At 47.5% G+C, this 13,605-nt stretch overlaps 1 protein-coding gene across 3 annotated transcripts in view; it reads left to right on the plus strand.

Annotated features, from left to right (window-relative positions):
* Positions 1-13,605, plus strand: part of SHROOM3 (shroom family member 3) — a 152,898-nt gene that overhangs the window by 107,611 nt on the left and 31,682 nt on the right. For all 3 annotated transcript variants that reach the window (XM_075090009.1, XM_075090010.1, XM_075090011.1), the window contains one exon: positions 12,179-12,307. In XM_075090009.1, the coding sequence (XP_074946110.1) occupies positions 12,179-12,307 (129 nt within the window). The remainder of the gene's footprint in view (positions 1-12,178; positions 12,308-13,605) is intronic.

Consider the following 13,605-nt stretch of genomic DNA (forward strand, 5'->3'; position numbering starts at 1 on the left):
AGAGCAGAGATTTCCAGACTGTGACTATATATGACTGCATGCCCCTAGCAAAGATGCGGCTTCCTTTGAGAGGGTGCTGGTGTTCACACTGGGAAAAATAACTTTTCATGTGAGCTGTCTTTCATTAACTCGTAAATGGCCGCCTTCTACTTAGCTGTGGAAGACCTCGAGTCAGACTGTCCGTTGGCACGGCAGCGGGTGGTCATCTCCTCCGTGCCTTCTTAATGTGCATGGAGCTGCTCTAAGGAGGAGCAGTTCATACTGATTCAGAGTGGTTTTGGGTGGATTTTTAAGATAAATCTTAAGTGACTTGTGAGGAAGGTCTCATTAAAAGTTGATAGGCACCTAGGCTGAGTGGGGTTTTCTGAGTTTCCTGAGAGATGTGAAAAGTTCTTTATCTACAGAGTAGAACCTTCATGTTCCCAGGAACCCAGCAAGATTTGAGACATTTCCCTGGAAATCAAAGCCATATGCTGATCTTTACTGTAATTTCTCTTAAGTGTTACTGGGAGGTGCTCTGCCCCGTTGGTACTCAAGGGCAGCATCACTGGGCAAGACCCTGACCTCATCCAGGTGAATGTGTGAGCTTCCCCCAGCCTCTGCGGGTGCTAATCCAGCCCTGCAGCACATGCAGTAGAGCATCTGAAGTACCAACTTCAGATCTTGCTTTGAGACGAGGATTTGGGTCTGGACTCAGGATCGTCAGACCAAAACACATTGGATGAGGTGATGTAGCATAGTTTTCCTATTGGCAGGGCACATAGAAGAGCTCCCACACATAGGGCTGTGTACAGGAGAGGTAGGTGTAGTATCTTTTCAGCAGGAGGAAGGCAGAGGTCTATTTATGCTCCTGAATGGCCTGAAATTTCTACATTCCCCAGCCCTATGATAAAAGAAAAATGTTCATGACTTCTTTACTATTAGCAGTTGTTCATGTATCAGTGATGATGTTACTAATCCTGTTTCTATGTAGGCTGTATAAGACTTCAGAGAGTTCTTCAGAGAGATGAGTTAAACTCTACTTAGCTGTGCCGTGCAAAGACAGGCAGCATCGCACCAGGGGCTGCTGGCAAATGCAAAGGTTTTTGTGGCTCTGGTGTTAGTTTCTCATCCATCTCCGTTCAGTGCCAATCATGACACTCAAGCCCACTTGTTTTTTCCACCCTTACAATGCTTCCTCAGCCTGCTGAAACTGGAATAATTGCTTTATTGTCGCTTATGGTCCTGCCTATTCTTCAGCTCCTTCCTGCTTCTTTTTTATAAGTAGCTGCTTTGGGCACATCCCCCGAGCGTGCCCCTCACGGCAGGGGTGTGCGGTGGGGCTGCCTTTCCCGCACCACCGGCACGGGGCCCGAGGTGGCCGGCCCTCCACTGCCCCGCACTCCAGCTGGCTTCGCAGGGCAGGGGTAGGTGGCTGGCCCTTGACTTTGTTGGTGGAGCCACAGGTGCCGGGGGCCTCTGTCGCTGCCGGTGGGGAGTGGAGTCGGGAAGGCCAGTTCCTGTGAGCACAGTGGGGATGCACAGAGGCGGAGCACCAGGCAAGAGTGGTGCTGGGTTTCCAGGCACTGGACCTGTCCAGTTAACATGGTGCAGAGGAGGTATGATGAACCAACATTAGCATTTCTTGCCTCAGGGATGGACGGACAGCTAACAGGCAGAGATGGGTTCTGTGGTAACCGTAGTCTTCTGTTTGCTTTTCTATACTACAATTGCTGAGAGCTACAGGTCTCTGTGCGAAATGGTGCTGCAGAGGTTGAGTTTTGTAAAGCAGCTGGCCAAATCCTTACTCTATACTCAGTCTATACTCATTTCTCACCTGAGCAAATCTGCTGAAGTCCTGAGGAAGTAAATGGATGCTGTGTTGAGATTCAGAAATTTGGGATTCAGAAATTTGTCCCAGAAGAGGTGGGTGAGGGGGATGGAGGAGCAGCTCATAAGTAGACCATATTCTGGGGATTAGGCATTGCTACACTTGTGAAGGTGATTTAGGCCTGTAAAATGCACTCTGCCCCTCAAGTTACTGCAATTAAAATCTGGCATACCAGGAAACACTGCAAAATAATCAGGTTAGAGAGCAGAGAGACAACTGAGCTGCAGACTTGAGTCTGTTCTTGATGCCGAATGTCCACCACACCTGTGACAAATGTGAATATGAGGCTTTCTTTTGCCCCCTCTGAAGAGACACTCAGATTGTCACTCGCTCAGTACCAACCACTGAGACCAGTTTTTCAAGAAACAGCTGTGCCACTGTTCCAGCACTTCAGTAACATCCATGTTTTCGAAGGAGAACTGCTAGGGTAAAATTTCAGGACGTGTTCCTTAAAGTGCACTGTGTATGCAAGCCAGGAAGAGAGATCCAGCTGTGCTGGTGGAAAAGATTAATGCCCTCACTTGCTCATCAGTGCCAGAGATCTCATCCATCTGCCACTGGAACAGTTCATGTAAGCACTCCCTTAATCTTTAGCTTTAAACCATTTACATTGTTGGTCTGAACTGACCTAGTTTGTTTTGCCTTTAACATATTAGGAAGTGCTCACGCAAACCACTGCACCAGCAGATTGAGGCTGGCCCCAGCTCCTACATGCTGTTGGAAAAGGTCCCAGTGAGGGCTAGTCTTGCCTTTCAAGTCTCGGGTCTGCACCCCGCGGCCAGGTCCCAGGTGGGACAAGTCTTGCCTGACATTCAGACCCCTCTCTAGGATGGCCCTTTCGTATCTGGAAAATATCACAGTTCTGAAGGGTGAGTGTAAGAAGAGTAATTCTGGGAAAATATCTTCTGCTTAATGAATCTCTCCCTTTGAACGTAACTATTTTTTTAGCATGGAGGGCTTGTAGTCTTTTCCCATGGAATGGTTTTAATTCTCTGATCCTAAGATGGAAACCTGTCCTTATTTTATACGAGTATGACTTTTGCTTCCTTCTTATCCATGCCTTTCTTTGTATGAGCTGCAATTATTAATTTTAGCTTACAGTTTCCTTCAGGGACAGCTTGTGCTTTGTTTTGTGTTATGTAAGAAAAGCTAAATGTTGTAATTTTTGCTAATTACTTTTAATCAGCATGATTCTGCATTGGGATATGCCAGAACCTGGAAAGATAATGTTATTGTTTTACCTGTGTGCGGTAGTCGTGGTCCTTAAACGGACAGATGTGTTAGTGATTCTTCTGCTTGCGTGAGCTCTGCTGTACGTCGTCTTCATTGCAGGCACCTCTGACTAACAGATCTGAGCACTTCTGCACCTCAGAGACAGTTGATCCCGACCTTTTATGGCCAGGTCTAAAAGATTGTTCCTAATGGCATCCTGGTCCTGAACAGCCTGTGAAGAGGGGGGATGCTCTGATTCCCCAAGCAAATCCCACAGTGTACCCAAAGGCCGGTGTGACTTGAAGTGTCTGTAAAAACCCAAGAGATTTTCAATCATGGTCAAGAGCAAGTCTATAGATAGTCCTGTTCGTTCTGGGGTAGAATAGAATGAAAATATCATTTCCTTCTATTTTTACTTTTGTTTTGACACAGTAAGTAGGTAGAACCTTTTTCTAAGGGGGTTAAAACTCTGTGAGTGCAAGGTGAAGGAAAGCATTTCACGTACAAGTAGAGTCAGGGTGGATTGTGGTGGTATCATCTGACAGACCAAGACAGTTGTAACCTCAGTTCTCACCTCCTGAGAAGGTGAGCTCTCCCCCGAGCTGGCAGAGTGCCGCTCAAGTCAGTACTAATTTACAGCAGCTGAAAATGAGGGTATTTTACTTCCAGTGAACTACATCTTTACAGAATTAAGCCATGATCCTAGAAATATTTGGGCCAGAGCTGCACAGAGCACACTTTACCCGTGTGGGAGCACCAGTAGGTTGTAAAGGCTCCTGAGCTTGATGGGTAGAGCAAAATCAAAGCCAGCAACAAACCCACCTTGTGCACAGACAACCACGGTGGTAAAAGCCCTGCTTTGCACAGAGTTGGTGCTGCGGAGCTGGGCTTTTGGAATTATTATAGGAATCATTTTTCCTATAATAAAAAGGAATTTTTTATTTTGTTATATATCACTGTGTGCAATCCAGAAACGTTGGGCTCCAGAGCCTGAACGGGCAGGCTCTCTGGGTGGTACTGAGGCACAAACAGTAAGCTATAATTGAGTATAACTGTAAACTTCTATTCTAAAAAGCCAGAAACTGACTAAGGATAAAAGCTAATTTCTCAGCCCTACAGGTTCTTCCTTCCAGCTCGGGTCCAGGTCTTTTTGGCAGGGCCACACAGGGAACCGTGCACTCCGACTGCCGGCTCGGCAGCACAAGAAAAGACTCTGAGCTTCAGGGCTGCGTGCCCAGCTGCCTGCCTGCACGCTGAATTCACATGCGCTGTCTGAGGGCGAACTGCTCATGCAAAGCAAGGGAAAGCCCACATTTCAGAAAGCTTCGATTTAGGGTGTCTTTAAAAGGGTGGCAGTCTGTGGGGTTAAGGTCTGGGTGCAGTGGAACGCCTATTGTCAGATCTAAAGGCCAAAGCGAACATTACATATTGTGGACCCAAACGCAGCTGGCACAAACCAAAAATGTGCATGTGAGCGCCTTTCTAAGTACCCAGTAATCCTCCAGGGCAGAACGAGGATTAGGTCTCCCTCAGAGACAAAGAGGGAGTTCATTTTCTCAAAGATCCCTTGGCCAATACCAAATGAAGTGAGGAACCCAAATGAATGCGAACACTCCTTTCAGATCTCTGCTTGCAAACAGGTATGGCGCCACCGAAGCGGCTTGTTTGTGCATTTGTGTGCGTCTGTGCAAACAGAGCGCAGCCAGATTGTGGGATTGAGGTCGGGTCAAATAAAATCCATCCGGTCTCAGAGGAAAGGGAAAGCCAGAAAAACACTGGACGAGTAGGACTAGGTGGTATTGCACTGTCAAAATGAGGTTTCCTTTCTCCAGATTTTTTCTCGGTGGACCTGAAGGTCAGTGCTCATTGAAGTTGTTTAAGTTGGAGTTGTGTAAGTGAAGAGCCTTCCTAAAAGGAAAGATGTGAGTCTGCGTTAATTCCAAGTGACTTCTCGGTCTCTGTGTTTCTTTGCCCTGAAATACCACGTGCTCAGCATTACCATGTAGGAGCCATTAGATTGAAAGCGATGGGTGATTGAATGTGAGATATGTCCATCTAAAATTTGCCATCCCAAAACAGCTCCATGTTTTCTTAGCCCTTTAATTTGCCTTCAAGCAATGACCTGTGCTTTTAGAAAAGTACAAGCCACCTCTGCACTGTTCCTGGAAAATTTCTTCTTTTCCTTTTTGGTGATTGGTTTATGGCACGAAGATGAGCCCTAGTAACCCTGTCCTAACAGACACCAGCATGGATGTCCCTGGGATGCATACAAAAATATTTGTATTAAATAACCCTGTTTCTTAGAAGCAGCAGCCGGCAGCACTCTGAAAGGTTTTGAGCTGTGTGTTTTTATCCCTGAACTTTACTGACCCATCTGAATCCAAGACGTAGATATTATTGTTTCTATTTGAGACTTGGATCTTGCTGCAGAACTCAAGGAGGAATACCTAATTTGGTCCCAAGATTCATGTGCTCAGTAAGCTTTACTGAGATTTCAAAACCTGTCTTGCTCTGCCGGAAGGATGAAAAAGTCCTTCCGTGGGTTTTCACCAGTACAGCCTGTTGTGTTTTGAGGTGTCTGTGAAAAGCCCCTTGGATTCCTTATCTGCCTCATTAGGTTGTGGACTTGAACCTGGCTCTTCCCCATTTCAGGTGAGTGTCCTTAGAGGCAGCCTAGAGATTTTACCCGGGAACTGAGAGACTTTCCCAGCAAAAGCTTTAGTCCAAACTGCATGCCCTCCAGGGAGAAGTTTCAGTTCAATTTACAAGAATTTTTCTGATTAAAAAATTGTTTTGTCCAAGTATTTCCAGCTGGTCCCGGTTCTTTGTGTGGCTTGGGGATCCCATGAGCACAGACTAACAAACCTGTGCAGACGTTGCCGCTACCAGCTAAGACCTGCATGTGCTCTGTCCGGGGGAGGACCTGGGCCTTTGTGCTCTGACACACAGGGCACTTCCACTTCAGCTAAAGGAGATTCTGTGAGCGTGACAGATATGTGGATTACAGGCTATTTCTGTAACAGCCACAGGAGGTAACAAAATAAGAAATACGTAAGCAATCCAGTCTTTTAACTTCAGGCGGAGCAGGAGGATCTGCAATGCAGCATGCCCACTGGCGAGCGCAAGGTCGGTGCCCGGGATGAGGGTGGTCCCTTTCCCCTTTTGTAGCCCTGCCCGGCGGAGCCCTCTCCTTAATGGCATGGAGGAGGCAGGAAGGCTTGCTGTTTGCCAAGAGATGGGGCGCTGTCATGGAGGCGGCATTTTCATTCACAAGGAGACGTAACTCCAGCTCATCAGCTGCTGAGAGCTTTCCTGTAGCCTGCAGGATGAGGATAGCCAGAGGTGAAGCTGCCGAACTGTCCTTATGTCACTTGGCTGAGCTGGGGATCTCAGGAAGCCCTGTGGCATTGTGTAACGTGGGGTGCTGTAAGGATAAAACAGCAGCTTTAACTCCTTCATCTCTCTCCTTGCAGGGTTGTCGGAGTCGAGTTCTGCTTTGTTGCTGCTTCTCCTTATTTTCGTGTCTGTGCTGTGCTGTTGGCTGGTTCTGTAGCAGAGGAGGGTTGCCTCTTACATTCTGATTTAAGACAAAGGGGAAAATATCAGGAAATGCCTACACATCACTGTAGAACTTGGAAGAGGAGTTCCTTGCTTTAATCTCAATTTCAGAAGCATCAGCATGTGAGCAGTTCTTTTTCTAGGAAAGCCTTTAATTCTGATAACGGTTTTAAACACTCCTGTTGATCCTGAATGATTTGAAAATGAGAATTTAAGCCCCATCCTCTCTTCTAGGTATAACAGTGGGCTTAGAAGTAACGAGACATTGAAAATTACTAAACCTATTAATGTTTGGGGGTTTGATCCTTTGGGACTTAGGTCTTCTATTACTGTGGCAGCAAACCTGACGTTAGTTTAAAACGAGTAATCACGACTGCAAGAGGTGGAACCATTAGAAGAATACCCATTTAGAAAAAAAAAACCAAAACTTTAATAATTTTTAAACGTAAATGTAGTTCCAGGCGCTGTTTATGGATGATCTCAACTGTATCCTAGACTTTTACCTGGAACTCCAGACAGCTAAGCAGAAAAGCAGACTACAGGATGGCAGCACAGGCAGAAGAAGTGTAAGGCTATGTGCTGGAAAACAAATGCTATGAGCAGACAAAACTTCAGAAGCCTGGTTTTTTATGGCTTCCCTGTATAATATCACTCTCTTCTGTGGGAACTGTAGCCAGGCAGCTGAGCTCACACCGCAGCGTTTCCTCAATGAGAGCAATGATTTATGCTACTTCCATTACTCAAGGAACTGTTCTTATGAAACGTTGAGTTTAATTCATTGAGAATAATATCTCTGCAGACCCTGGCTGAAATTGGTCAGCTGGTTCAGGCATAACTGTCGGAGGGTCTGCTGGGCAGAGGCACGCGCCCCCACATATTGTCCAGGCTTGATTTAGGAAACCAGTCTGTATTGGAATGTGGAGGTTATACTCAAGGATAAGGAAGACCAAAGAAAGTGAGAAAGAAGACCCAAGAGCCCAAAAGGTTAAGATAAATGGTATGAAACGTTTCAAGTATGCAGGTAATGGGAGGTCAGCGCAGGAGGCAGATAAGGCAGCCAGAGGAGGTCAGAGTCATCTCTGGCCAGAGGCAAAGGACCTCCCTAAGCAGCGAATGAGTTCTGCAGGGACTGTGGCGGCTGGGAAAGGACGTGAGACATGAAATGGCAGCAACAGGCACACTGGTCTTGTAGGGAGTTGTTTTCTATAAAATAAGGCCACTGATGCTTTCTTGTCGAGCTTTGAAGAGGGTGATAAAAAACAGGGGAACGCTTTGCAGATGTCTGATTCAAAAAAGACAGCGCTGGATGTGCAGAGGAGTTATTGCTGCGTGGGTCAAGAGGCGCTGCCTCTTTCTTCTGGCGGCTGGTGCTCCCTGCACAAGGCAGAGGCAACCAAGCTGTGGGGCAATGAAATTTCTGAGGAGCAGGCTTTTCTTTAAAAAAGGCTTAAATCTGTAGCACTGTATCCTTTTGCTGTTTGTCGAGCAAGCATCAAGAAAAAAAATCCTAACAGGCCATATTTTTAGATGAGGGAAAAGCTGACCAGTGTCTTTGTACAGCTCCTTATTAACATGTGTGGTATTAAATACCAAAGGCACCATGCAAGCAGCAAGTATAAATAACAATTCATAATTAAACATGAACTTTGCAGAAAAAGAAGGATTTCAGAGGCAGCTGCCAGCCTCAGGTGGGAGGTAAAGGAGTTTTAAATAGACTGCTCTAGGTTTCCTGTCTCCTGCTCACAAGCTTTAGAAACAACATGATAACAAAAAGAACAACTGCAGGCCACTCCTTGCCGGGGATACTTTTTAGCTATGCAATTGTGAGGAGACATTTTGCGACATCCCGAAATAAAATGCAGCCCTGACACTAAAGTGCATCCCAGCGGGCTGAGTCCTGTTGCAGAGAGCCGGCGCTCTGTGCTGTCCTGGGGGCGGCTCAGGCTTTGGGAGAATGGTCACTCTAAGGAGAAGGCGTGAGTGGTGACGGTCAAGATGCAAGGTAGGCCCTCAACATCCTTGCACTAGGATGGTTGTTTCCATGCGATGGTTGAAGAGATATCTTTACAGAGATTAGCATGCTCCTGATCGTTAGGCTGAGCTGCCTTAGAAAGCGATTTAGAAATGTCTTAGAAAATCTTCCTGGATAGGCAGTCAGGTCGCTTGACTGAGTATGAGGGAGAAAGCTGCAGGGGGAGGAAAGGTGCTGGGTTGTGGGTGCTGTTTGAGGGAGGTCTCCACCTCTGCAGCTGCAGCCCTGGTGCTGGCCTCAGGTATTTTCCCTGCTCAGCCAGCTGTGCTCTTGCTAGAGGCACCCCTGCCTGGGCTTCGTCCTCTCCAGCAAAGCACCCGGCAGTGGCCACTGCTGAAGGGCTGCTGTGCTCCATCCCTGATGTTTGTGCGCTTCACTGGCGGAAGGATCCTCATCTCTTGTGTTCCCCACTGGGCTTGATTAATGGCGTTATTTATAGACTGGCTGATTAGTTTTCAATGTCTTATTGAGCCTGCCGTTCTACACAGAGCTCAGTAATTATAGTTTTTTAAGAGGCTCACGAAAAACTCCGTTGCATTTCCTTCTTACCCCCGAACAACAACCCCAGAGCCCATGCAGACACTAATTAACGTTTCTTTGTCTCTGCGAGGTAAACCCCCAAGTTATGCATGCTGGCAAGCACGGGTTTCTCACTGTGCGAGGGGGAACACCCAAGCTGTTTACCCTCCCGCTGCTTGTAGCCACTGATTGTGAGGGTCGGGTCTGTGTGGATCCATATGGGAACGCTTGGAAGTGACTTATTAGAAAGCTCTGGTCACAGCACAGTTTAGAGTCTGTGTTGTCTCTTGATTTCTTCATGTGTCTCGAAAGCTGTTTTTAGGGGAAAAAAGAAAAAAAATTACCTGAAGTGCTGAAAGATCACTTGGCTCTGGTGACGAGGAAGCTGTAGCACTTACTCCTTTATATCAGTTTCTCACGCTGCTTACTGTTTCTTATGTATTTGGCATAGGGGCAATTTCCCAGTCCTAAATATTGTTATTGGCTACTTTGGAGATAGCTGACTGGGAAGGAGACGTGATCAGCTTTGCTCACTGCAGGAGTACAGCTATTGTGTAGCCTGGGAGAGCCAAAGTCTGCTATTTAGGAAATGAACAGGGAGGTTACGGCTGAGCACTGCCAGAGGTGTGTTAGGGAAGTTCATTGCTCATCTGAGGCGCCTCCTATGAACGTGGCAACGATCATCTTCCACTATGTCAGTATCTGCTTTGAAACAGGTTGAAACAGCCCTCTGAGAATTGTCTCAAAGAAATCGGCTTGACTTTGTAAGCGTTCTGGTGTTGTGATGAGGGTTATAGCACTGTGGCACTTTGGGACATCCAGATTTCTTTTCCAAAAGGGCTCAGCACCTGCATTGCCCCTCAAAATCAGCAGGAGCCACAGGCATCGGCACTTCTGCAAAAAAGGCTGCTGGGCCAGCCCCCAGTTTTGCCCTTGACTCATGCAGGGGTTACCCCAAATCAGTGAGGCAGGTACGGTCACAGCCAAGTGCCTGTCCCCCCCTTTAAACTAAGGTCATGTCACCCCAGCATGGTACTGCCTGTGAAGGATCTCCAGGTAAACTTCTCTTTATGGCCCCGTTCGCAAACGCGGGAGGTGTAAGGGATGGCAGTTCCCTGTGCGGGAAATGAGGCCTGAGCAGGGCAGTCAGGATTTACCCTGGAGTTACAACAAGTGCCTCTGCTGACACCCTTTCGCGTCTGATGGGATCCTGCCACGATGCTGTCAGCGAGACAACTCATTAGGCTTCAGCACGATACATAGCAGCCTCGCCACGAATTTGAGCTGTGCTTAAACGCTGCCAGGTGCTTTGTGGGGCCCCTTGTCACAGAAATCTCTCAAGGGGCAGTGTTGTAGGGGCAGAAGTGCAGCTCTTTGTGGCTGGGACCATCTCTCCGGTGTTTCCATCCAAAGACTTAAATGGGGGACTTTGTTCTCTAAACTCTACAGTAGGAAATATATTTTGCTTACAAAATTGTATGCCTATGTGTGTATATACATTTTTATGTGCAATCTTTTAAATCCTCATCTGTAGCAGGCCTTCCACCCTTTATCTTGCAGTGAAATCTCTGAAAATCAGTAATCTTTCATGGTAAGCTTAGTAAGCAAAAAGAATTGGAGCAGTTAACGGTATGGGCACTTCACAGGGCTGCAGTAAAGGGGGTTGTGCTCCTTAGAATATAGCAAGGCTGGTACAGGAGCAGGGAGGGGGATCTTTCTAGTTTGATGAGAGGCTTGACATCATCTCAGAGGAGTGGGGTGGCAGAGACAAAGCAGAACGGGATTTGGCACACGGAAAGAAAAGGCAGCTAAGGCAGGATTTGGAGTAAAAGTTGGATGAAGATAAGCAGGAAGAGCAAAAAGGCCGTTCTGGTCCAATCATTTTCCCTGATGTAGGTGAAAGTGCTGCTGCGCTTCCCTGGTGTATCTCATCTGCAATGTGAGGCTTAACATTCCTGCCTGGCACGTGGGGGCTTGGGGAGGGAGCGTGGGGGAGGACCGAGCCGGACACAAAGACGGCTGGCCTCTCACTGGAATGGCATCCAAGCCATCTCAGCTATCCAAAGCCCCAGATGCCGGCATGTGCGCTCAGCCTGCAGCCCGCTAAGCACGCAACAAGAGGCAATTACAGCGCACCTCGGGCCACGGCCCGCTGTGGGCCGAGAGAGGCGCGGAGGGGGTCCTTTCAGACGCGCTTTTATTCAGCGTGGGGGTTCCTTGAGCAAGCAGAAATTTCAACTCTCTCCCGCGTTTCAGTGCTAAAAATGGGAGCGAGTTGGAATACTGGATCTTTTCAGGCTCTCCTGTGCCTGGAGGAAGGAAGGAAGGAGCTGAAGTGATGGTTACACGATGTTTGTGTGCCTTCTGCATGCATGTGATGAAGCAGGGTAAATATTTGTTTGCTAATTTTGTGGAAGTATCAGTAGAGGGGGGATAGGCTTTTCTTTCTTGCTCTCACTGTGTGGACCTTTCTCCTGTGTGTTCAGAGTGTTCCCTGAGCTCTCCTAAGGTGGTTACATGTGTAAAGGGCATATCCCACAGGAATCCCTGAGCCTGGGGATCACTTAGGGAAGTGAACCCACACTTAGGGATTTAGAGTCCCAAAATGCAGATGTAGAATAATGAGTTTTGTGCCATGGATGCCGCAGCTGATCTCGCTCCTGTGTGCCGAGAAGCAGCGCTGCGGTATTGTGCAGCTCCTCCGAAACAGTTTTAAGGGGCACTCGCAGGGGCTGAGCACTGCTTGGGTATAAAGGAGAGCAAAATCTCACTCTTATAGCCTGCCTGGGCAATGACATAGAGAAGAAAAGGGATACACGTGGCTTTCTGTGACATTTTCTTTGCACTTTTTAAAACTAGGCTGATGCCCTGGCCTCGCCCCCTGGGTCTGTGTATTGCCTTCTTTCCTAAAATCCTTATTAAACGTAGGCTACAAGGGTTGAGGTTTTGTGTGTCAATGTTTACATGGCCTTGGTTTGTTTCGGCAGGGACACACATGCAGCAAAGGGATGCACCAACCTGTCTCCCAGCCCGCTCAGTCTGGACTGTGTGACCACTGACTTTCAGCCCAGCAAAACCACGTGGTCGGGAGGAGTTAAGTTACGGCTGAAGACCAGGTGAGAGTGCGTGTATCCGTGTCCCTATCTGCTGTGTGTGTTTTGTGGCTGCTGTTCTTGGAGAGCGGCTGGCAAACTCCACTCCCCTCTTGTGGGAGTTTCCGAATTTCACACCCACCTTTTCCCAAGACTTCCTTGCCTTCAGCATGGGAAATGAATTCACCTCTTGGGCCTCGAGTCAAGCATCAACATTGCTGGATGTCAGTAACATCTGCATAAGGCTGGGTGTAAAATAGTTACTGCTTTAGCTGCCAATACACCTGAAGGTGGCTCACGGTGAAGGAGTCCTGAAGAGGTGTCTTTTCTCCTTAAAAACTTTTGTCAGTGGTGGTAAAGCTCATCAGAGATGCTGGACCAAAATATCCTCAGAGAAGTGGTGTAAGCCTGCTGTGGCTTCCCAGCTTTAGGTGTCTAGCTTTCCAAAATCAGCTGGCTTCTTCTGAGTCTGTGAGTTTCAGTGGGAGCTTGGCATTCATGACAACCCCACTGAGTACCTATCTGCACTTTTAAATTATTAAATGCCTTCAGAAGTCAGTTTCCTGAATTGCTCTGAATCGGCCAGTGTTGTGGCAGAGCCCAATTTCCTTCCTTTGACCATGCAGTTGAGGACAAAATCCTGCTGCATTTACTCAGGCAAAGCTTCAGCTGGCATCAAGAGCCTCTTACATCAGTCAGATGGTAACCTGGATGACCTCATAGATTTTTGTCTCAGTCTTCTGAGATTTGCACCATGAAGTCAAAGCAACATCGCGTTCAGGCCAGACCTTGACTTATCTGAAGTCAAGAAGCTGTACTGGTTTCCTATAGTGGGAGGAAATGTGGCCCAGTGCCTATTAGTGAGCAGCTGAGAAGGGAATGTGACATGTGAAGTCATGTTCTGATCTTATCAGGAAGGATGCACTTCTGGAGCAAACTCACTGACCTTAGTGGACTTGCTCCAGCTTTTAGTCACTGCAAATAGTTAAGGATGCTGAGCCAGCACAGCCCAGGTGGCTGCAAAAGGAGGAGAAAGGGCTCAGCTCTCCCGCAAGTGTTCATGTGTGTAACCTCACTAAATTTGTATTGCTTTCCTCCAGATGGGGATTTGCACCACAGATTATATCTCTTTTGGATGGAGCAGAATCCAGAGGCTGAAATCTCTGCTCAAGCTAGTTTTATCAGGGAGAGATTTATCTCTGGCTGGGGTGTGGGACTCTGCAGTTCCTGAGGTACGTTACCCACAGCAAATTTGGGAAAGGAGCTCCCGTACATCCACCACGTTCCTATAGCAATGAGTTATTCAGCATACGCCCTCTGTA

This window comes from Phalacrocorax aristotelis, chromosome 4 (genome assembly GCF_949628215.1).
Source record: "Phalacrocorax aristotelis chromosome 4, bGulAri2.1, whole genome shotgun sequence".
Taxonomy (NCBI): Eukaryota; Metazoa; Chordata; class Aves; order Suliformes; family Phalacrocoracidae; genus Phalacrocorax; species Phalacrocorax aristotelis.